General features: G+C 35.4%; 1 protein-coding gene across 1 annotated transcript in view; it reads right to left on the bottom strand.

The window, feature by feature from the left end:
- Positions 1–5570: 5570 nt before the first annotated feature.
- Positions 5571–26527, bottom strand: part of LOC306757109 (testis-expressed protein 264-like) — a gene marked incomplete at both ends in the record, with an annotated part of 42737 nt that continues 21780 nt past the window's right edge. Inside the window, 2 exons of the mRNA XM_079242074.1 lie at positions 5571–5863; positions 17589–17754. Coding sequence (XP_079098200.1) covers positions 5571–5863; positions 17589–17754 — 459 coding nt within the window. The remainder of the gene's footprint in view (positions 5864–17588; positions 17755–26527) is intronic.

Below are 26527 nucleotides of genomic sequence, written 5' to 3'. Positions count from 1 at the left end.
CCTTTCCTGAGTACAGGGGCAATTAAAATGACAAGGGGTGCTGCTTGCTGAGTAATTTGCTCAGACAATACAAAGGGAGCAATCTTCTCCTGAAATAAAGATGCAGCTTACATCGCAACAATCGAGAAAATGTGGGTAGCATGCAGAGTTTGGATATGAACATGCCAATTAATGTCGAGCAAAATTACAGAGGACAGGAGGAAAGTGTTCTTTGCAAGTGGTCAGCAGTGCACATCTGCTCCACTGCTGTTCTCTTTCAGACAGACTTAACAATCAGTCCAAAATATACAATTAGTCCCCGCAGTGGAGCTTCTTTTTGTAATCTTTTTTTCTTTATTATCCAAACCTAAAAAAGATGGACTAATCTGGACATGGAAAAAAGCACTTTTTATTATAAATGTGAACATTATTTTTTACATGATCTTTCTAACAGTTTTTTTTTTTTAATGTTTATCTTTAGCTAATTAAAATTTGAAGGGTCAGTTCACTTCCAACTATTAAAGCTTTATGCCACCAACAATGCATTTAGTTTGAACTACTTTGGTTTTCAGGAAAAAGAAAAGTGTTTCTCACATTTACTCTGGAAACAAACCTAAGGAACCAGTCATCTGTGGCGTGGGCCTGTTTGGGCTGTATACATTTCTAGTTCACAGTAAAGTTCATCACATTGAGGATTTAGTGAGTTGGTGGTTTAATGAAAGCTTATGGTGGAATGAGACTGATAAATTTTAAGGAGTGATCCTATAGGGTGTCATGATGATTACATGCTGGGTGGAGGAAACTTAGGGTGGGGCACTGTCTCAGGATGTCAGCAACCCTGACTTTATAGGGAACCTGCGAGTGGTACCTGAAATAAGGGGAGAGACAAGAAGGACAAATGGATGAATGACTCAAAGAATGAAAGAGGATGTAAGACAAATAGTGAGGGTAGACAGACTAAAGGGCTAATAATGAGAGAGTGGACAAAAAAAATGAAGGAAAGAGAAACAGATGGAGGAAAAGCAGAGGGATGAGGACAGAAAATAAAAAGGGTGGAGACAAACAAGACAAGGATGTAAACAAAGCATAAGAAGCCTCAGCAGGTGATTAGAGGTGTGGCTGAGCAGTGGCCCTGCTCCCAAATCTAAGTGAACCTGTTAACTTCATTAAATATCCTGTAAAAGGATGGTTATAACTTTTACAACATCAGCTTCTCATTTTAGGAGCTTCATTGTTCAAAGGCTCATTCTATTCTAATTTGTTTCCATTTTTATAGCTCCAAAAAGGATTTTTCTTATGTTGTTTATCAAGGAAAGGAGAACAACACAAAGTTTCTGTAAAGAAGATTTTATACAAGCAATCGGGTTTTTTTCTGAAACAACTTTAACCTGAGATAAAAGACATGGATGTGATCAAACTAAATGACAACATGAGTCCTTCATGATAGAAAAATAGAAGAGCTGGGAAGGGGCCAATCACGGATGTGTTTAAGTAACTGGTTTGTGATTTATATTTTAGCTTTATTATTTCTTGCAAACATGTTTAACTTGAACAACTATTTATAATCTGTATTCCAAATTTGTTCTCTCTTGTCCTGTGTGAGCATTTTCACATTTTGTTTGCATCATAGCAAAACTGCTGTAGCCATATTATAAGGTTTTAAAGGCATAGATACGCAGTCAATCAGCAATTTTAGTTAGATATCACTATTTAGCATAAATATGACTCATACAATGAAGATATATCATCTTGTTCTTAAATCTCATCAATTTAGTGAGTCAAAGTTTTTGTCATCAAGCAGAATTATGAATTTAAAGTAGAAAATAAAGTGCAACCACCTGGCATCTGCTTTAAAAGAACCTCTTTACCTTCTGCTTCCAACTCGTGTGTACACAAAACAAAAAGTCAAGTACAATCACTCCTTCTGCAGAGGTTTATAATTACACAGAGAGAAAGTATCTTAACACTCGTAGCTCATCAATCTAATTTAAATTCATCCTCCGGGAACTTAACCACATTTTTAGAGTCATCAGCATTTAGATTAAAAATGTAAATCCATCCTATAGATCATCTTATTTGTGGAGCATTTGTTAGACAAAAGCTCAGCACTCAGTCACTTAAGTACCTATGCTTACTTTATATTAGAGTAAACAAATGGAAGTCCAATGTTTCTCACCTATAGGTTTGTTTCTTTTTCAGTGTTTCTATGTAGAAGTAAGCAGCAGCTTAGAGACCACTTGCCAGCTAAAGCACAAAAATTAATAATAAAGCAGCTCAAATGTCCCTTTAATGCCTCATTGTTTTCCTCAGAAATGAAACTGCCTTTTAAAACTCTGATATGCAGAAGCTTTCCTGCAGGAGATTACAAGCAAAGCACTGGTTGAATGCTTTATCTTACAGTCCAACTCAACCCAAATCATTACAATCATGCCGGCTGGACAGTTGCAGACATATTATCTGATGCAGCATCAACTTCCTTTTCGGTACAAAGGATTTTGGACATTGTCCTATTGAGAAGCTAAAGATAATTCCACTAAGTGTAAATCAGCCTTGCAGATTATGCTTTTAGGGTTGCTTCCTCCCTCACTTGTTTTTTTTTTTAGTTTTTTTTTTTAGCTTTTTGTCTGAAGAACAACAAACCTAAAAGTCGCCATCAAAGTAAATTATTCTCTCCCAGGAAATACATCCCTTCTGAGCTCCCCCGGCTGCAACAAGTCGCCTTAACAGCAAAACTGGAGATGCCTCACTGAGATCAGTAATTCCTGATGAAAATGATGATGTAAGATATTCATATATACTATTAACATTTCATTTATTAAAAATTTGTTATTACAAGTTGAACAAGAGTTCAGATGGCTACAAGTGTACTTTAAAAAAGGTTTCAAAGCATTTGGAGGAAAAAGGATATGAACATCACTGAATACAGGCTATCAGGTGGTCATTCAGTTGCCATATTTATTTTACAAGAAATATGAAAGGTAACAGACACAGAAGCAAGAGGGAGAAAAAAAAAAAGCAAAAATTAATCTGCACAAAATGTCAACGGGGGGAGAGAATCCTCGAGAAAGTAAAATTATACAATTTGATTGCTAAGAAACATTAAATGAAATAGTAGTCATGGCTGTCTAAGAGTAATTTGAAGAGGCCACCAGCCAGGAAGTGATTTTAAACATATGTCCAGAGCATTGCTTTTGGTCAAAGTAATATTAATGGTCATTTTTTTGCATACTTGTATTGGTTGCATACTCACTGTGAACATGTCCAGTACAATGTAGAGCTTTAACATGCTTAAAAAAAATTAAAAAAAAACTAAAGGCACAAAAATATTCAGCCTAACAAAAAAATTCTTAGTAAAATCTAGTTATTTCAATGTTGCATGGCAGTTTTCACATTTGAAAGTAAAGCTATTTTTAAAAACATATTTGTTATAAGATCACTTTTCCCTTCAAGACCAGCATACTGAGCAGTTTGACACTATACATTGCAAAAGAGAATATAAATGTTTCCTTATATTTGTGCATCATGTCATATTTCATATTTCCACACGTTGCTCTTGCACAGTCGGTAGGTTTTGGTAAAGAAAGCAGCAGAGAATACAAGATTTTCATTAGAGAAACAAAGAGAAAAATGTGTTTATTCCTCAGCATGTAGCTCAGAATATTAAATGCTAACACCTGCAACAACAGTGGAACGTAGTCTGACATGGAAATCGTTAACTGAACTTAAAATAACTGTGTGGGTGAAAAACTCTGCGTGAGGAGCAGCCATACTAAAGAAGTGAAAATCAAGAAGATCTCAAAGTCTCATTTCACGGTATGAGTGAACAGAACACTGAGGCTGAGTCTGGCATCATTACGGTCAAACATACTCAGAGAGTCTGTCAGCAAATGACTTTCCGATGAGCTCTCCACACTTTCCTTCAGAATAACTAACAAAAATACAGGGAAGGATTAGTCCAATCTCAACCCAGATCATTCTGATAAGAACTGGTTTTGATGGCAAACTTTATTGCAGAAAATATGCCGACTATGTTTAAAAACAAAGTAAGAAGTCTCCAGATAAAAACTTGACTTATTTCTTGAGCAAACAAAGTAAAGTGTCCACAGGCAACACCGGACCTCTTCCTCTTTATTAATGTTCTTTAAAGGGGGGCAAATTTAATATCAGTATGTGCTTTTATTCCTTGTTATCCACTTTTATATCAATCTAGTGAATATAAATAAAATATCTTTGCAAGCTTTAAAGCAAAAAATCTTTTTCTCATGACAGTTCATTAAAATCAAAACTCACTAAACTAGGAATACTGAGCTCATCTTCTGTACATCAAAGTACTTTATTGCATCTTCTGTGTTTTTTATTGTTTCACTGTTTGGTTACGGTTCAGCATAAAAACTACGTGGTCAGATTTTTACAAAGATTCATGGTTTGCCAAAGAACACACTTTCTCACACCTGTTGCATGTTTAAAATCTCCCTCTTCTCTTTACTGAGTCAACATTTGCTCATGGGGCCTTTGAAAGGGGAACAATGGCTCCCATTTGTGCAAGTCCACAAGTTCAATGTTGGCCTCACGTGAGTTGTCCATCAAATTAGTGATGAGTCAGCTCCAGATTGATAAATATTTTACACCCATGCCCAGACATTACCTATGTGACCATACCAAGGCAATGTGGGAAACTGAATAAGGATGACGTGAAACTAGTCCATTTCTGACCCATTTTTAGAACCCATATAAACTGTAAATGTACAAAAATGAGGAGCAAGTATTGAGTAAACCTCCATGTGAAATGTTGTGAAAGCAAAATCGAGCTAGGTATTATTTGGTTGTTTAGTTGCTTTTTTTTTCATTTAAATAAAATGACATTGTTTTTGTTCAGTATGACTTCACTGTTACTTCAGAGCTCTTAAAATAATACTTTCATAGAGACAGAACAGGTTCAGCTTCCTGTCAGCAACACAAACTGAGCAGTCAAACTAAGATATTCAAGTAAAATGTTTGAAATTAAAAATGCTACTTTTAAAGAGCAAGAATGTTTCAAGAATCTCAGGGTACCTTTACATTTTCAGAATTCAAGTAGATCAGTAAAATGAAACTGAAAAAAATAACAAAAGTCACTTGATGTTTTACATTTTTCTTCTTCTGTATCAAATCCAACTAGAGGACAATATAAACTCATCTAACCAAAAGGTATCACCTGTCCTCTGACACAGCCTGTGAACTGGTGCTGCAGAGCTTTTTATAGCTGCTTAAAAGACAAAAAGAAAACACTGTTGATTGAAATGAAAGAGCAAAAACCTAATCCACCACCATGCAGGTGCTTCAAGTTTGCACTGCAGAACCAAATGTGGATGAAATCGTTCAAAAGCGCCATTGAATCTACAGCAACCAGCTCTTAGAGAAAGAAGCCATTCCTAGAAAATGAAATTATACTCAATATTCATGACTTCTTTAAGAATACATTAAAGAGAGGTAAACACTGATATTTTTATGAAATTTGTTAATAGCAAAATAGTCAAATTTTTATAACTTCTCAACATCCTTTTAAATTTATTTTATTCTCTTGTCGTGAACTTGAACATGTCACTGAACTTTTACTCTTCCCCTCCAACAATGCCCCACAACCCCTGAGTGGGAACCTCCGTGTTCTTTTGCTTGGAATCGTCATGACGCTGCTCTTGCTCTTCTCTCTCTTTTTGGTGTCCACCTGACCGCAACAGATCCCGCTCTTTACACGATGTTCCACTGGAGCTTCTCCCTCTGTAGTCTCTATTCCCTTGATCCTTGATAGGCACGGAGTGGACGGAGGACGCAGCCAGTGATGTCTCTCTGCTGTCCGACAGGAGAACTCCACTCCCTGAGCTGTATTCGCTGTTGGAGTCTGCACCTAGAGCAGTGATGAAACAAAGGGAGGGGATGGACAGATGGTGAGTCGACTTCTATCAACAAACACCACATGAGAAAAACAAGACGGCCCACAAATCCAGGGCTGCGATTCAACCGAAACCTGCAGGACGCCATTTGAGCTGCACTTTGATTTCAGTCCAGTATGACCACTATATCTTTCCAAGGTTTCCCTTCATATAACATCAAACTGATGCATCATTTGCTACTTTTGTGGAGAGAAATATTAAAATCTTCTCCTAAAATGTTAATAAGTCAGTATGAGGCTTAATGCTAAATGTGTGAGTGTGACGGAATGAAGAGTTTTTGTTTACAGAGCATTAACAGTGACAAAACCAGATAAATCTCACAAGTGAAATTAAAATATAATACAAGGTCATGGATTTTGTTGTTGATGTTGTTTATTCAGCATAATAACAGTAAATAAAACATAAAAGAAATACAGGAAGGAAGATGAAAAACTAAGAGTGCAAACAGAAGCTAGTTGCCAACCCATTACCAACGTGTGTAAAACAGGGATAACAATAAAATCATCTGCAAATCTCTAGAATTTCATTTGTAATGACAATTCATAATTTTGTCATTTGTTACTTTCTTTGGCATGATTTGAATGGAGAGCTTGTTTTTTTTTTTTTTGTTTTTAATCAGAACAATGGTACCACAGTTACAGACTTTGTGTTTGTCCAGACTTTGGTTCCTAAATATTTTATTTCCCCTGAGTTCGTAACACTTTTACCTTTTTAAACAGTTTCAGGATACAGAATGGCAACTGGTTAACTTTTAACTAATTAACTTTATACATAATTTGAACTGTGTTGTAATCTACTAGATCAATGAATACTGAGTCTGTGTAATTGGATAAATAACAGGTTTGTTGGTTCAAAATACTTTTTTTTCTTCCAAACCACATATGGTCTTTTTTGCAGTAAAAAAATAAATAGAATAAATGTGTGTTTGTATGATAAGTGTTTCCCCAAATCCCCCACACACTGTTATATATGGAATAATCAATTATCAGTATATCAAGCTGTAAGTTATCAAGGGAATCCTTGTTTGTGTTGGTATTTTTCTATTTGTAGATGGTTTTATCATCATAATTTCACATATCTATAAACACAAATTGTAAAGAAATGTCACATTACTTTATCTTCCAGTTCAGCTGGATGTGATAGATGTATTCTAACTCTTTCAAATAAAAGGATGAACCGACAAATCCGTTTTTTTTTTGTATGTTTGTTTTTTTCTGACAATGCAGCTACAGCACATTTCTCATCACTCTTGTTAAAGAACTATTAGATGGCAACACTTTGTGCTGTGACTTTAAGTCGAAAGAGAAAACAGACACTGAGGTGTTGTTAATTATAAACTTCTATGAGCTAAAAACTTTTAAGTGGCTCGTATCACAGAAGCAGCCGGTCCACCTGACTTCTCATTGTTTTTTAGTTTGTTCCTTGCAGGTTCATAAGATCAGTTTCATCTCTGTGTGTGCCAGTTTGTTGACCTTTAATCTCATCTCAAATCAATATCTCTTAACACTAAGCCAGCCAGTCATGAACAGCAGCCCTTATGCCGAAACACACACAGCAAGAATTGGCATTTGATACAGAACAGTTGACTTTCTCCCTTAGAAATCTGTAATATGTCTTAACGCTATAAAATCTGGAAAGAAACTGGTGTGTGCATTAAAGAATCCATCTAGTTCATGCAGTGCATTACAATTGTGTATCAGTGTGTGAAGAACAGACAAGTTGTTTTAAATCACCCAAGAATGCAAGCAGCAAAAAAGGAAAAAAAAATTATTTTTTTTTTTTTTTTTACAAACAAACACAGACACACACAAAACTGATTTTATTCTTAGCTGACACACTAAACTTGATCTTATGATTATATCAGTCTGATGAACAATGTGTTCTTGTTTAACGTTATGAAAATGAGCTTGAATAGTATTGTGTTAATACAGGAGGGAGAAGGCTTGAAAAGAATATTCTAATAATAAGATGCAGATCATTTCGCATGAGTTTGATCCTAGAGACAACAAATATTTTTCATATGACACTGCTTTCATGTTATATGACAGTAGAATGAACCCTGGTTTTAACCTTCACAGTCACACACACACACACACACACACACACACACACACACACACACACACACACACACACATACACAAAAGAATCAGAAACGTGGGAAAAAAAGAAAACAAATATCATAAGAAAGTTCCCATCTTTATAAAATGTGTAAGGCTATGAAAAACATCAAGATCCACAGGAAAGCAAGATTTCTTCTTAGCAGTTCATTAAACTTCAAGTTTATGAAACGAAACAAAATAAGACAAGAAAACAAAAGACAAGCAAAACACAAAAAGGATGCTGAACATCATACTTGTGAGAAAAATATTTAAATTCCAACATTTGAAATGTACAGCACAAACTGGACATAACTTAATGCATCACATAAATCTCCAAATCTTAAAAGTAAAGTTGATGGTGTTGTAAAATACATAATCTGAATCTGATATTAGGAGAAATTTGAGCTAAGAGTCAGCATGTGCCTGGATAAAGATGGGATTGCAGATGCAGAAGTTCAAATGAAGTAAATCAGGAGACTCGGAATTACTTGTAGTTCTGCAAAGCAAAATTATTCATTACAGATCATGCACAAATTCCCCTACTGTACTTAAAGTGAAGTTGTACAGATGCTATAAAAAAGAAATGCAAGACATGACATATATAGTGTAGAATATATAATTCATCTTTAGAAAAATGCACAAAAATAGGCAAGAAGGAAAATAAACATTTTTAACTGAACCACAAGCACGAGATGATTCATCTGCACCCAGCTTGTATGCATGTGATTAATAGGAGGAAAGAAAGATTCCAAAAACAAACAAAACTAAACAGAAATCTGCACAACCAGAGCTGAAAGACCTAAGGCTTTGGTTTTGCACTACTGATGGAAACCCCAAAGGAAGTCACAAATTCTAATCAGTCAAAAAAAAAAAATCCCATTTGGACTTAAACAAAACACACATTAGGCGTAAAATTGATTTGGAGGGAATATTTGCATTTAATTGAAAGTCTATTGTGGTTACTTCAAAAACTGTCTCTGTATAGCTGAAAGACATCCCATCATCATTAACATGAGGTCCAAATCTTTTCACACTTTAAATGTTTTAATTCCATGAACAGATCATTTTTTAATCATAGTCTGTTCAGACTGAGATTTATGTATGAACCATTTCTTTTGCTTTCAGTTGGTGTTGGTATGACCGGCAAAGGCTTCATTTATATTTTTGCACTTCCAGCAACTGCATGTAAAGCCATGCTTTGGGCTACACTGTAATGGACGTGCATCTCCTCAAAAATGTAATAACGGATAGTGGTTAAAGGGGCTTCAAAGAAGGGGACTGCATGAACTGTGATTGGCAGCTTGTTTCCTCCCTACAAGGCAAATGAAGTTTGCCAGGAGAGAAGGAAGTCAGAACCAAGTTTTTCATCCTTTTCCTCTCCTTTTATGCATTTCCAATGAAGTGATGTTTACTGCAAACCCTCTCACACTGACAAGGGCATGGGACTATTTTACCTACAGTAAATTAGAAAATGAGCAGATCTTACATCAGCACTGATCATTTTGCCAAGCAGAAATGAACTTGGCACACTGTAAGCTATAAAGCGTGTCACAGCTCATCACATACATGGATCTTGTGTCATGATGGGGCTTGGTCTAGGCTTTATGGACCAAACATTAACCAAAGATTAAAGGTGACAAATATATCTTAGCATATATTTGACAAAAACTTACCATTATGATATTGAAAACACAAGGAACACTAAGTTTGCATCATGGCTGGGCATACACAGTAACAGCCATTTGCTACCTTTGCTTCTCTCTTATTTATTTATGTTCCCAAGTGACTGAACAAGACCATTGGTTCCCCCAACATTCACTAATTTTACAAACCCTACAGTCTCTGACAAATCTAAAGTCTGGGACGCTCTTACATGGAATCTGGATGCCCAGAAAATGTCTTCGCCAAAAAAATACATTAATAAATTTTTTTTTTTTAATTATAATAAAAAGCCAGACCATTGTACTAAGTCTTCTGCACATTTTCTCAAAGGAGTTCTGGACTTAGCTGTGTGGTGGCCAATTCATGTGTGGAAAATCATGTCTCATGCACCCTGAACCACTTGCTATTTGAGCCCAATGAATCCTGACGTCGCCATCTTGGAATATGCCATCCCTGCTATCCTGTTATATAATGTTTCTGAACCTAGACCTGACCAATGCCAAATCACAGCACTGCCCCCAAAGGCTAGTACAGTAGGCACTAGGTATGGTTGTTGCATCACTTCAAGTGTCTATGTTTTAAAGCCCCATTTATGCTCAGTACAGACAAACAGTTTGATTTGACTTGGTTACGTTCATAATTTGGTCCATTCTCAAGGAACTTAGCCATCCATCACTTGACGCAGAAAACAACACAATACCACTAAAAATCATGCAATAACCTGCACGCAACCATCAAAAGGTAAAAACAAGAGAAAAAGTAGAGGAACGTAAAGCAAACAAAGTAGATAAATAATAAAAAGTACGCAGAAAGACAGAAAAGTTGAGAACTGCAAAAAAAAAAAGCATTGTGGTTTTATTCTTCAACTTTTGGTGTGTTTGGATGGTTGTAAACGACTTTATAGCTGTAAATTACACCAACCAATCGCTGTCAAAGCACAGAAGTTAAATCCAAACTCAACACTGCCCACTAGCGGATGAACCGACTACACTACTATGTCAGTGTAAAAGACGCATGGAAGTATGGCAGCAGTGATGTTTGAATATTTACATGTGTAAGGAAGAATAGACAGCTTTTACCCTAATGCTCCCATCCCTCTGCAACAGAGACAACATCACTATCTTTCACTGCTCCAGAGTCAAATCTTTATGCTCCCCAGCAATCTGAAGATTTTTTTTGTCCTGTTAGCATTGCTGCTACACAGCTGTTTAGTCCCAATCCCTTGAGTTTTCTTCACATAATATGTGTGGAAATGTTGCACTGGTTTACTTCGATTTGATGTCATCAAACATTTAAGTGATCGCCAGTCACCATTGTCCAGGATTTTTATTATTTTTTTTGAATAACATCTATTCCTGGAGGACAATGCTTCTTCACAATACTTCCCATTTTTAATAATGCATTTGATAGTTCCTAACCACATTTGAAAAGTTTCTGAAATTTCTGTAGTCATCCAATCATAATTATCATCATCATAATTGTATTATTATTTTTGTTGTTGTTGTTCAGAGTCTTGGCGCTCCTGCATAAACACATTTCCTATGCATCTGTTCTGTCTGTGTGTGCAAATGGAAATAAAATTTCCTGAATCCTGAGTCTTCATAGCTTAACTTGGACCTGCTCTCGTAGACTTGAGCACGGCACGGTTTTGATGCTCTACTTAAAATTGTTCCCAAAAGCATTAAAACAGCCAGCAAAAGCTTCAGCGGTTTGTGACTTGTTTATGCACCGCTACTGATGAACAACCAAACATACAAAAAGGCAAAACAAATTTTGTTTCTGAGCAAACTATGCCAAGGATTGGCAGGGTAATTGTTAGACTGTTGTCTGGAAGCATAAGGAGCCAAGTGTGCAGAAGCTACGGGTTGATAAGGTCACTAAGACAGGATTGGTATGGGGAGTGTGGAGGGGAGAGTGAGCATGTGTGTGAGGAGGGGAGGAGGGGTGGCATCAACAGACCGAAGAAGCTTCCAGTGGCCTGAATGCTCCACTGGCTCATTCTGGCTGAGTTCATCCCAGTGTGACAGGAGCACGACTATCTGTCACATTATCATTCAAAGACATGGACCTGAATGTCACTTCCACTCTGCTGTTCATGTGTCGCATGCATGTGACATGTGAAGAGTGGGATTTGTCAACACTACTCCATTTTTCTCTCCTTTCACATATGTATTGAAACCCAGACTGGCACTTTTAAGGCATTTGACCAAAGGTGTGAGTTGGTGGAAACTATTTTTGGAGTGATTTACTTGAACACACAGTTTTGCCTGAAAATAGAGTACCGATCCAATTTTTTTCATTTCAACTTTCAACCAAAAATCACTTCAAGTAAGTTGCATGATAAATATGAGGTAAAAATTCAAAATTTCAGCTGAAATTATGTGTATTTACTAAGGGTGGGACACAATGAAAAAATTTAAATAATTAATTACAGCCTTTGTAATTAATTCATCTCGATTAATCGCATTTCTATCTACCCAAAAAGCTTTTTTTTTTTTTTTCATTTAAATGGATTTAAAGTGATTTTCATGTCAAATAATAGTAAAGGAGATTAATATAATAAAATCAAGTTCTGTTAATGTCTGGATAAATTAATTTAACTTTGAAACAGTAAAAAAGAAATAGAAAAAACTGAACAGATCCAAAGTCAAAGTGTAATTTTAAATACTTTAACTTAAAGCTGCAGCTTCAGCAATTCTCTAATTAAAAGTCTGCAACATGTTACAGTCATTTTAACTAAATGTTTTTTCATCAACACTCTTCATTAATAGAAACGCCAAGCCATTTATTACAGTTTTTTTGTCTGCCTGACCTCTCTGTCTATTAATGCGTGTTTAATTTCAACCCTGTCATGCACAGTTAAGTAAGGAACATGGGCAATCATAATATGTGTTCTGAAATGATGCCACATGGATGGATTAATAGTTATATGATGCCCGAGAGAGGGGGCTTCGCAGCTGCTGCTAACGGAAAAAAACCACCAGAAAAAGACGCAAGACTTGTCTTTAAATAAACTTACTGAAGGGTCGGAAACATCTCTAAATATAGCGCCAATACGGCTAAGTAGTGTGTGCAAAAGTGTTATGGGCATGCCAGGAAACCACTGACAAAAGTTCCACAATTAAATGCGTTATCTTTTTTAATTTGTTAATATTTCTGTTATTAATTAATCGTTATTAACACGTTAGAGTCCCGCCCATTTACAACTAATTTACAAACTTATATTTAGAAATATGTGTTGTAGGAGTTCAATTTTGACAGCTAACACAGTGGCTGCTGCATTGACAGGTTTTCATTAATCATATCTACATCAGGTTAAAGGGCTAAAATTAATTCAAAGTTTGACATTTTCATATGGAAACTAATATAATGAGTCCACAACATGAGATCAAAGAAACTTCCAATGCAGGTGAAACAGATAATCATTAGGCTTAAATAGCAAAATATATCTGTCAGAGAGAAAATAGGAGCATCAGGAGAAATGGTTAACAATAACCCAAAACATGCTGTGAGTAATCCAGAGGTTTAAGAGGGGAAGAAACGCAATATTCTGCAATAACTGAACCAGTTATCTGACCTTGAATCAACTGAGCTGCTTCTCATTTGTTGAAGACAGAACTAAAAGAAACCCACTTTTTGGTCACGTCAGACTTTAGTTCCTGTCTGCACAAAAATTTAAGGAACTATTAAACATTGACATTTTACTAACATAGTAATTTAAGTGATGTTTCAGCTATTAAAAGAAGTGGGTTCTATATATCCTAGAGTTAACTATTTTAACCCGATCTAACTTGTGAAGAAGCTCTTTGCGTGTCAAAAAGTGGCAGTAAAGCTGAATTTCTACTTGTGCAGCATCTGCGGTTATTGCCCCCACATAGGTCTGCAAAGACCTGATGAGCACCTTCTTCTAGACCAACATGCCCCAATGCTTGTTGTGCGGTGACTATCTTCTGATTGGTCAGTTTGTAATCATGTGTTTTGGGATATGTAGCTTCTTATTGAATTTATCTGGTTATTGCAGAAGAAAGACTGTAAAACAACACCTTCACCCTATGCTCAAGTGCATGAGCACATTTCACGGCTTCAGCTGCGCTGACATACACAGATGCTGTGTAAACATAAATCCAGCTTAAAGAGGAAACCCATGAACTGAATGCAGCTGTGCCAAGAACTTCATTATCTGTATGTGATGAGAAACCGGTAAAATACTGTGTTGGCAATTTAAGTCAGTTTTCACTATGTAAATGTGCCTGATTACTTTTAGGTTAACAATAGAAGTATGAAAAAAAATTGTATAAATGCACTAATATTCCACAACCAAGCTATGATGTACTACACCTCAATACCAATTCAGTTAGATCATTAATGATCCCTGAAAATCCAGGAATTACTTAGTCCAAATATAGAGGATTCTTCTAGTAAGTGTAATTTCTAATTCTAATTCTAATTCTAATTTAATTCAAATGATTCTGAGGATCTCACATTGATTTTTACAAAATGGCAAGTGATGGCTGACTTGGAAGTTCTAGTTTTTACATTATGCCAAAAGATGCAGTCTAAATTGTTGCAGTTTGTAAATAAAACACAAACTGTTTCTTTAGATTGACCTTTTTGGTAACAACGTCTTTTAGGACAATTAGTTTGGATAACAGAAGCGACCAAGACTCCTTCTATAGTAAGATGGAACAAATGTAGTTTTTAACAAGTTATCCAGGACGACGAGATGTTTTTACGAGATGTGTGATTCACACTCAAAGCACTGTAGTATATATGCCAGCCCTGTAAGTAGTGCTGTAATGTTGCCACTGGGATACACATTAATACATATTGGTATATTAATTTGACTACATTCACACTGCTGGTCTTAATGCTCAAATCCATTTTTTTTTTTTTTTGCATGGTTGTTAGGGGTGGGAAATCGAATCGGAATAATCGAATATAGGGGTTTTTGGCTTTACAATTTCAAAATTGATTTTTTAAAAATCAGCAATATCGAAGAATCGTGAGAATCACAATTCAAATCAAATCGACACCCAAACTGAATCAAATCGGTACAAAAGCATATTGTCACTGCCCTAAAGGTCATTCACATTGCCATTTTCAACAGATCTTCGTTAAACTTATGTGTGAGCCATATGTGGCTCCGAAGTGGCACGTATGTACAGAAGACAACACAACATCATGCATGCATGTCATGTTTAGGGAAGCAAATGTGGATGCTTTACATGTTTGTGTATCAAAACGGAAATACTTGAAGTCAGTACCAACAACATTATGCTGAATTGATCAATGAAAGAAGGAGATTAAGATTAATTTTAATATTGCTGCATTCCACTTCTACTGCTGCTGAACTTGTTTCACTTCTGTGACGTCAAAGTTAGATGAAATGTGGCATTGCCATTCAGATTGAATTCACTTTGACACAGACTGGATATTTGTCCAATTTAGAACCACATCTGAAAGCAGCCCGGGTAAGATTAACAAAAATAAATAGGATTTGTGCAATCCAGACTCTCATTTAAAAAAATCTGATATAAGTCACAGACACGGAGACAAGTAGCATGTGCATAAACAACAAAAAATACATGGAGAAGTAGACATTTGTTTTGATTGATGGTTGCTGAAACTTGGCAGCACTGTAATCTACTGCTGTTGTAGTTGTAAGTAAGCATGGTTTGTGCAGGCGGTGTTTTCAGACATATTCACTTTGAGAACTAGTTCAAGACATTAGCCTTTTTGAGTTCTCAAAAAGTTCCATGTTGGAAAAACATCCCAATGATAAAAAAAAAAAACCTTAATGAAGCTACTCCCAAACTCATCTCCATGTGGACACGGTCTAAATCCCTTACCTCAGTCAACATTGTTCTGAAGCTCAGACTTTTCTAATACAGTAACAAAATACATTTAAAAAGTAACATAAATACACCTGTTACACCTGTTTTTCCGGTTCTTAATCCTTTCTTTTTTTTTTCTTGTATGGATGAGATTCAATCTGTATAAAGTTTTGGTTAAATGTTGCAACACACCTGCCCAATTTCCAGCAAATTTGCTTATTGTCACATTTGAGAAACTCAAACTAGCGTGATCTGATACTTATGCATCATAACTAGCTGGATAAGTGACTTTAGTAACTCCCAATTAAATCAGTCTTCTAATCTAATAATTCAGCCCAGCTGTATTTGCAGACGGCATGCTATAAACAGCATCTTTAGATATTAAACATGCGCTGCAACAGAGATTCCTGTGTGTATTCCTGAGTTTTTCATGGTTATTTTAAATTTTGTTAGTTTCCATTAACAGCAAAGCTTTATTAATGTTCACCATGAGGTCTAGCACTTTTGACTTTAAGTAAACAAATCAGAACACCCTCTGCCACAAAGCAGCACTAAGCAAGTGTAAAACTGCTGTCATAAGAAGCTTCATAGTCATATTTTCCTATTTCGTATCAAGCGATTACACTTCCTTCATGTGCCTCTTTAAGCTTTTATTCCACCTGGACAGTCCACTAGCACCTTCCTATCATGTCCTCTACTGTTTGATTTCATGCTTTTGTTGTTCTCATTCATATGTAAGTCGCTTTAGATAAAAGCATCTGCTAAATGACTGTAGAATAGAATAGAATATTTCCCAGAAGGATAATTACCTGTCAAGTAATGCTTATGTATTTTTGTCAGTGGAAGCAACTAATCCAGATGGCGTCCACATACTGTAGCTGCCTTTCAGTGAGTGGCAATACATTTCCACCAGAAGCTGCTGTGTTTAGTCTTTTCATTAACACCTAAGAAGGTGTCAGTAACAGTGTGCTTCTGCAGAGCTGTTCATAAACAAAACAGCAGTAGAGCCAAGGTCCAATTCCCCTTGATCCCACACAAAAATCAACTATCACAACTGAGCACAGAGGGCAAAGCACACATGTTGTAGCATCCTGTTTTCTTGTGACCATCAGGAAATAAGTTCTAGCCGAAAGTACTTGCAAAGTTATTTTTATATATAGTTTTATAGTAATATCAGATTGTGTTCTTACTAGCCATTAAAATGGTTCATGATGCCTTTATCATGGGCTTCATAATCATTTAAATGTCCACAGCTATAGTGATAAAGTCTTCTCAGCTGTTTGGATTTCTTGGTGTTCATTTTGGTTTTTGTGTGTAACTTTACTGTTTTGTTTCCCCTCCAGTGCAACAGCCTGGAAGCTAGCAATATGTTGCAGTATTTAGCAGCATAACAGCAATATCTTTTTCTCGCTGGACTTGATGGAGAAATACTGACTGAATATTGTGAATGTTACCACAGCTGTGTGTGTTACAGCAGCCACCAAAGTTGGACATAAAAAGAACAGGATAAACAGAGACTAACAAGATCAGTCATTGTGATTATTTTTTTTTTTGTTTTGTTTTTGTTTGCTTGTTTTCCCTGTGGGACACTGACTAACTGGAACTGGAGCTAGCTGGTTAACAAAAACAAGTAAAAAATGCACGATGGGGGAAAAGGACTACTTTGATAACTATAAATGTAACATAATGTGCTTTTATCTATTGGTCATCTTCATATTTGTTTTATTACTTTTAACTCTAAACATTTAAACTGTGTCTACTGTTGCTTTTTATGTAAAATGTAATATATGCAATATATTTGGTAAAACAGACATTTGTTTTCCTGCACATGTACTCTACTTGAATGACAGTTTCAACTTCACTAACATAAGTGACTGTAACACCAGACATAGCTGTTGTCTGAGCCTGATGTGCAGTATTTATAATTACTATTACTATTAATGTTGCAACATAGGTCCATTTTCCAGCTATGTGAGTATGTAGTCTTTACTGTGACTTGTACTTCATTTGTCAGGAGGTATATGGTACAGCAGAAACGTGCATTATTGATGATGCTAATACAGCACAGCAATATCACATACCTGAGATGTCTGTATCGCTAAACGATTCTTCTTGTTCTGAAAACCTCCTTTCTACTTGTCGGACTTCAGGCACATAAAAATCACCCTGCCGAGCCAAGGGCACCATGAATTGGATCTGACCGTCTCTGTGGATTTCAAGGTATGGGTGTGCGCATAGCCTCCTTTCCTGGGGGAGAAATTGGTGAGCACAAAACAGAAGTTATAAATATAAATGATGGAAGAAAGGTGTCGCAAATTTATTTATTTTCATTAAGTACAAAAAAATCACTACACAAATTACTGATCATTATATTTTTTGTTTAATTATCCCTAAAAAATGAGTGCAAATAGCAGTGAAAACAATTTTCTTACTGCAACAAATGATATTATTTCATATGTTAACCTGGATTTGATAAAAAAAAAAAAAAAAAAAAAAACTTCCAGCGATGAAAACCACATTTTTCCCAATTAATCAAAAATACTGTGTTAGAAATATTTAGGATTATTTACAAGATGAATATTCCAAAAGCAAATATAAAATCAATTTTTACAGATCATTTTAAAACAGGAGCCTATCTTTGATATCACCATAGCTACTCTTTCATCCATGATAATTTTATGCTCCACAGATATTGTCTGCCTGGATCTCAATTGAGGATACCAGAATTGTCTCACAAACATATTGTTTGGAGGTACACTCCCTTTATACCCTGAGCAGTGAAGTGGACCCTCCAATGAACTACAGCATTCAGTGAATACAGCTCCTAAAATTAGTCTTCAGGTATTTCTGAGCCAACGGCAAGCGTTTTTATTTATGACAATTGACTGAAGGTGACAAAAATAAAGCTTTATGCACAACTGCAAGCATCTTAAAGATCCTGCATCAAGAGGATCTTGTGATTCCACAAACCTCAGCAGCTTCAGATACCTGCTTGTTGCACATCAGTGGCTTTTTAAAAGCTTATGATTTTAATTAAATATTTCCATTCCTTTCACAAAGCCTTACACTATTTCACACTTTTCATTTGCACAAAGAGCCATCTTTTTTCCCCCACACTGCATGGAAACTGTGACTTGCTTAATAATTAGGAGTGACCTTTTTAACTAGTTCAACTTTAATTGAGCTCAATTTGGAAACTAATTAACAAACCCATCTGAACGCGTTATCAGTGATCTAAACATCCAGGAGGGAAAACACAGGAAAATTCTTACACAAATCCTACATGCATAACAAATTATTATGCATAAAGAACTTCAGTTGATTAAATAAGTATTAATAATCTGGAACCCACTGCAATTTACTGTTTTTTAAATGCCCCTAAAAACTTACAGAAAATTAAATGAAGAAAATGTAGCTGCTTCACCACATCTGCAGGAGCAAACTAATTATCAGTGGTTCCAAAATTACTGCTTGGTAGTAAAGTAAAGTGCATCATTAGTTAAAACAAGTGGACAACTGTGTGACTGTTAGTTGTGTTTAAAATGGAAGTATGGGTATATTGTTGCCAATGTTACTATGAACCACAAAAACACTTTAAAAGAGCTTCTACAAACACACCCGCATGTCACAGAGAAAACATAGTCATGCATATAATTCCTGATGCCTGCTCTCAATTATGGGGAAAATGTTCAGATTTCATTTGTGGGAACTTTACCAGCTCACACCTGAACTACGAAGAGGCTGTTTTTTTTTTCTCTTCACACCCCTCATGCATCACAACCTAGATCCTGACAATCCGTGATGTGAATGTTCAGACTGCACACTGCTTTTCTTAAAACTGTTATCCTTCCTCTGCTTCTTGCCTCACTCCTCTAGATGTGAGAAGTCTCACATCCACTCCTCCAGGTTCATTAACGTTTCATACACCAAGTTTTGTTTCTCTGCTCATGCAAACCCCCAGTTATTTTTATGCTTAAAGCTAATGCAAAATGTTGAACGATACAAAAAAGAAAACTATTGTCTCAGTATGACTACCTAGACGTTGATGTTTAATGTTAACTATTATTATTATTATGTATAACAAAGATATTATTTGGTGAATTGATTTTAAAGATACTTTTCCTATTAGGAAAAAAGGGTGAACTTTTATGGGACTTTACACCAGAATGCATTCATCCTCCCAGTTCTTGTTACGTGACAGTTTCTTGATTAGCCTTATGTTAATTTTTCATGTTCAAGCAAGGCATAAGGAGTGACAGGTAGTCGCTGTATCAAGAGTAGAGAAACACAGCTGATAACCAGGCTTGTAGGTTTAACAGACACATGCAAGACAGATTTCAGAAGGGGCAAAGCTAACTTCTTTTCAAACTCTGTCACATCGCCTCGCTCACCATCTGTCTCAACCTAGTTCTGACAGCAGTGACGTTCCTCTCTGTTGTGACAGTGTTGTCAGTTTCAGTGGCATTAATTATTGGTGCCTTTTTCCTTCACCAACATCTGGGTTTACATATATTAATGCACATGGATGCAGTTGTACACACACACACACACACACACACACACACACAAGTTCTGACTATAGTAACATATAAAAGTTAAAATGAAGTTCAGTGTGAATGCATTTTCGTGTAATGTGTAATTTGTTATATATATATATATATATATATATATATATATATATATATATATATATATATATATATATATATATATATATATATATATATGTATGTATGTATATATGAGTGATTGTCAAGTAATCAAGCTTTTAATGCTGATTAATTTAACAGAATTCTGGTTAAAGGTGATCAATCACATTTTAATCACATAAAACTTTCTAAATTAAACATGTTTTGTAAGGGTGGGAAATCGAATAAAAAAAAATCGAATAACAGGATAAAATTGATTTTTTTTTTTTTTGTTAAAAATCTTTTTTTTTTTCCAAATAAATTAAAGTAATCCTTTATACAATTTTTGTCATTTTTATTGTTTTTATTGATATTTTTATCTTCTTAGCATTATAGCAGCAGAATGATGGTCTGGCTACTGTGTTGTTTTTTTTTCTAGCTGAAACCAAGTAACAAGAAAAAAACGTTTCTGTACATGTTTTTGTTTTTACTCTAAAGAAAATCAGCAATATTGAAGAACTGAGAGAATTGCAATTTAAATCAAATATGCACCCAAAAAATTGGAATCGAATTGGGATATATCGTCACAGCCCTCATTTTAAGATATTTAAAAATACTCAGTTCAAGTAAACCACCACTTATTTATCAGAGCCTTTCTGTTTAAAAAAAAGAAAAAGGGTAGCAGTGTGGAGGGCTTGGTTACGTGCTCTTTGTGAAAACACGGGTATAAGCAAGATGCAGCTACCGTGCAGTTTTTATTTGTGCTGTGCAGACTGTGTCACATGTTGCAACAGTAGCTGATTAAAATAAAGGATACTGTCGATGGCACTACTGCCAACAGCAGGTGGATGATGCTGCAGCCTTTGTTAGTTTTGGATTAAGATCTGTTGAGTTTGGCCTACTGTAAAAGAATGTTCAAAGACCAAAAAGTAAACATGACTTGAGCTACAGATACACTCTTTTTACAACACAACTGTCACTGTTATGAACCACGTTCATACCTTTCACATGCGGCACCTCTCATAACTATTAGAGGTTGTATATTTTTAAGATATGTGCTTACTGATCTTCCTGTATGCATTTTTTTGGGCAGAGGGACACTACTTTTTTAATTGGACAGTCAAATACAGCAAGACCACATCTGCCTTGTACAGAGCACAGAAAGTCATGCCTCCTCTTGAATTCCTGTGATGGTTTGCACTTTGCAAGTGTTAACTAAATAACCTTCTGCAGCAGTCTGTAAAGCCTTCAAAGCAGTTTGTAGCATTTCTTTTAAGCTAAATAAGGGATACCGATGATTTCTGGTGCAGATACTGACAGAGAGGCGGCGGTCTCTCTGACTCTCTCTAATATATTGATTTGTCACTTATGAGTGTAGCTGGTTTGTTCAAGGTGCCAAGGTTGTGAGCTGGAGCCATGTTTTTTGACAACTTTTTTTTCCTTTTCATCTTTGAATCACAGATTTTACTTGCAGGGGTTATTTGATGACACATGCATCATGTATAAACTGGGCTCCTGAGGTGTTTTTCTTCCATCATTAGTTACCCCTTTAGTTTAAACTGTAATCAGTTGTTCACACAGGCTGGCATACATGTTTCCCTGTTTGTTGTTTACAGAGAAACAAACAAACTTCAACTCCAGCTGTTTTACATTTTCAGTGTTAATGTTATATTCTTCATTGATACACTCAGAAGTATTGACTTTTATGGACGTTTCCGTTGTTTTTCTTTCACAATTTTTTCCCATCGCAGCAGAAAAGATGTGATTTTTTTCTTAAATAGCTGCATTTCCAAGTGTTATAGTGAGTTCTCTCGCACTAGAAAAGGATGTATAACTTGACTTTTTTATATTCTACATGTGAGATCACTAACGATATAAGTTAGCCACAGTCAGCCATATTTCCAAACAAGTGTACCTAAATATGACTATATGATCCGTCACTGGTCGAACAGCATTAATTAAAAGACAGCACTCTTCACTGACCTTCACTGCTTTTTTACTTTATCCCAATTCATAGCAGACAAGTACACAAGCTCACATCATTTGCCAAGCTATACAAAAACAAAGACTAATTAATTTCATATGACCTAAATAATTCCAAATTGTAATGTGTGTTAGTTAAGAAACAGAGCCGAGTGAAAAGGGTGGAGACATCCTCTTTCCATTGTGATAAGAGTTTTATGTCATATTTTACAGAGAAACAAAAGAAAAGCTAAATTAATTGTGATATTACTGCAAATCTAATTCACTCATCTGTACATCTACTTTTATATTGTCATGTCAAGCTTCCCCCCCCCCCCCCCCCCCCCATGCCATTATTTTTCTACATACCTACTGAATAACTACTAAAAACAAATGAACAAATAACAAATTAACAAGCTGCAGAGCATGTTAGCACAAATGTCCCTTTTATTAATAAAAGACCAAAACTGCTCTTTGTTAGTAAGTGGAAAGTACTTCTGACATTTTGAAACTAACACTGTTGGTCAGACATGAAAGGGAATAACAATGTTGAATGTCAACTCATTCTTCATAAAATTCAACAAAACAGAGCAACTTTACTGATGCACTTTAAGCATGGCTTTTAAATAAAATGAATTAGAAATTAGATTAATTTTACTATATATATATATATATATATATATATATATATATATATATATATATATATATATATATATATATATATATATATATATATATATATATATATACACACACACACACACATATACATGTAAAAAATATCTTGTCCCTAAATACTTACACTTGTAATTGCTTGATTTGAAAGCAAACTGAATATCTTATCAAAACTAACCAGGACTCTAGCCAAAACTATGTGAGCTTGCCATGTGTTGTTTTTCTTCAACTTAAAATGAATAAATGAAGTGAATTAAAAATTATTTTTGTTGATCCTCAAAGGGAAATCATATTATTGTCGTAGTTATTTTAATTTTTTTTATAAGAATTTGTTTCACAACTTTCTTTCATTAATATTTTATCATGACATCATCTTTGGCGAGTCCTATAAATAGAAGTTCTGGAAGAAACAGGAAGTTTTTAATTATAAAAGCAGTGAAATCACTGTGCCAGGTTTGTGGTAGGGTTTTGTAATTTGGTATGGGATTGTGGGCACTGTGCTTATAATTTTTTGTTTGACTTTCTTCATTCTCCTCCTCAGAAGTTTCATGACTTCAGGGCCCAGCAGTCACACAACTGTCCAAAGCAACAGGGTCAGTTTGAGATAGTTCTCCCTCACATCCTCAACAGAACAGGAGTGATATTAATTTTGGACGGATAAAACATAGTCATTTGTTTGTCTGGTCTGACAACACCATTTCATTTCAGCATCACTGTGAGAGTAGACATGGGAAATTACAGGGACCAACAGAGCATGTTCTCACTTTACTTTGATTTAACTGATTGAAAATGTGGAGTAAAAATGAGCCTCAGTACGTTACATTCTTATTCCTGTCATGTTGCTTGTGAGCTTGTTTCAAGGTTCAGCTCGTGTGAATAATGTCCACCTTTGTTATCAATGCTTCTAAATAAGCAAATGAACAGGTATTTAAGTGAATCATTATGTCCAATCTATGTTTTCCTTATGCATCACAAATAATATTTCTGCTGTTTCATGACTGGAAACTCCCATTTCGGGGGAGTGAGTCATGACCATTTAATGACTTAGGTTAAGTACACCATTTTTTGCTGGACTGAAACACTGTGACAGGATCAAGCCGCACTAACAAAGGATTAAACTGAATTTAAATAATTAGAATTTGAAGATTAGTTTTAAAAAAACATGCGCACAAGTGTTCAAAGCACTTTAATGGCCTCTCAATTTTCTCCAACTAGCTGTACATTTGCGAGCACTCTGCAGCATGTCCTTAGGGATGTAGTGAAGTGAATAAAGTCTACATCAAGAAGAGGAGGTGCTTGTGTCCTCTGTATGCAATGTGAGCAACATCTGCGGGGGACTTCTGTGAATAAAAAAATATACTGTAAGAGGTATTTTTGGAGCTGTAATAACAAGACTCCACAGAATTACTTGTTGCGTTTTCTTCTTTCCGATGAAACTTTGAATCTTGCCGTAACTGTATATTTTCCTAATCTGTTGGAAACAAATGAAGAACATATTTGAAAAGAATAATGCATTTTGCTGCAGTTTTGCCTATGAACCAACAATTCAGTGACAGATAAACGAGAATACGCCCTGCGATGGACTGGCAAACTATAACTGTAATAAGTTTTATTACAATAAACTTACCACGTTATAACGTGATACTTTCACGTTTTTACAATGAACTTATCACGTTATAACGTGATAGTTTCACGTTTTTACAATAAACTATCACATTATAACGTGATACGTTTCACGTTTTTACAATAAACTATCACGTTATAACGTGATACGTTTCACGTTTTTACAATGAAATTATCACGTTATAACGTAATAAGGCCCAAACTTTTTTTTATGAGGATGACAGCTCTACGCTTCTGTATTTTAGCTTGTGGCTTGTTAGGAGGGCCCACAAATTCATACAGAAGCTCAAATGACACACATTTTCTGATATTAAGTTGTCAAATCTCAAGTTCTTTGCAGATCATAAATAATAGGACTTCATGACTCATGAAGGTAAATAATGTATATTTAAAATTATCAGTCATTGCTTGGATGGATTATATGAATTACTGATTAATTCTGTGGTTATTTCGGAAATTAAAATGTTATATGATCAAATATGCTAATGGATAAATTCATGAAGCCAACTGAATTAAAATAAGGACATACTGATAGATCTATGACAGAAGGTTGTGGAAATCCATCTTGTACATGATGTCTTCTATTAAATCAGTCAAAGAGAAAACTGAAAAGATACTCTGAGTGCACAAATGCTTCCAAAACCCAGTCGGCAATGAAGGACATGTCAAGTTCATATGATGCAAAATGCCGTTTTGATAAGTGCAACCTTCTGATTAATTGTGGTAAAATGAATTATTTCCTCAAAACATAACTTAAAGTCTAACAACTAAGTTTTGTATGAAAAGGTAATTATGATGTACAGATGTGACCTCACTTCCTTTTTGTCATTGCAGTTTCATAGGCTTATGCTGCATCTTATCTTCATCAGTTTTGGTTTCAAGTCAAGAGAGTCATGGCAAGAGCAATCATGTTGCAGCAGTATCTGGCACAAGCCTTGGTAGTTTGAGCATCAATGAGTTCTTAAAAGCTGTACTCCGTACAAACACACACTCAGTTTTGCTGGTTTACAGGAATGATTGTGAGAATCATCATGCGTGTAACATGTGAACTGCATCACATATAATATTTCCTCTATCTACAATGCATGGAAAAAATGGTAAGATTGGCCTTTTTAATAGTTAAAACAGACTGAGCAGGTAAGAGTATTGCTTGGATATTAACTGTATTTGTGTTTGTGCTTATTTTAACTGAAATGATTGACAAAACCAGTCTTCTTCTACCTTCCACACTTCAAGAATTTTTATTTAGATTGAGCTGCTACATTTTGAGGTTTGGGTAAAGGCAGTTTGCTATTCTTTCTGTAGATTTTTTGGACATAATGATGAGAGTGAAAAACTAAAAAAAAAACCATCATGAATTGCTTTCAGTTGGACTGGAAATGTCTGTTCTCTGCAAGCAAATTGCCCATGTGATCGGTTGTGTAGCATGTCAGTATGTCAGATATGATATACTGTCTTTTCTGCAGAAAGCTAGACAATCTAATGCCACTAAAATACAAGCACCTTACAGTACCAACTTGTTTTCATAAGTAAACGTGACTTGGAGCTATCATAGAGGAAAAAATACGATTAAACAACAATTGAACAAACAAATGATCACATCAAGCCATCAAGTAAAACCATAGGAATTGCAATTTATAATGGTATGACTTTTTTTTTTTTAAAAACTGTATGTCTCCAGCTGAAGAAGGATTACCTCTCCATGGAAACAGATAGATACTGGTGATGGCACCCCACCTGTCAGTTCATTCAGTGTGAAGTGGCAGCACAGTCAGAAATAGGTCATGCACTTCCAGTCATGAGCAAGACTGGAAGCGCAGCTCAGGTAACTGGAAAGTAAGAAATACTTCAACAAAACTTGTTTGTGATTAGTTTGGATAGTGCAACATTCCAAATATTTTGCAAGAATGTACTAAAAAAATGTCATTTATGTTTATTTCTTCTCAGTCCAGCTTAATCTACAGCCCAAAATAGGGCACTGTTTGGCTTGGTTGAGCAGATGCTTCATGTTTAGAGCCTGCAGAACCTCGATACCATAGTTCATATCAAACATGAGATTCTTTGCTGCCATATATTTCTTTATACTCTCCGACACTTTCTTCTGTCAATCTACTCTGAAACGAGGGGCC

The sequence above is a fragment of the Telmatherina bonti genome, assembly GCF_933228915.1.
Source record: "Telmatherina bonti genome assembly, chromosome: 6".
Lineage (NCBI taxonomy): Eukaryota > Metazoa > Chordata > Actinopteri > Atheriniformes > Telmatherinidae > Telmatherina > Telmatherina bonti.
This window is presented reverse-complemented; position numbering and strand designations above follow the sequence as displayed.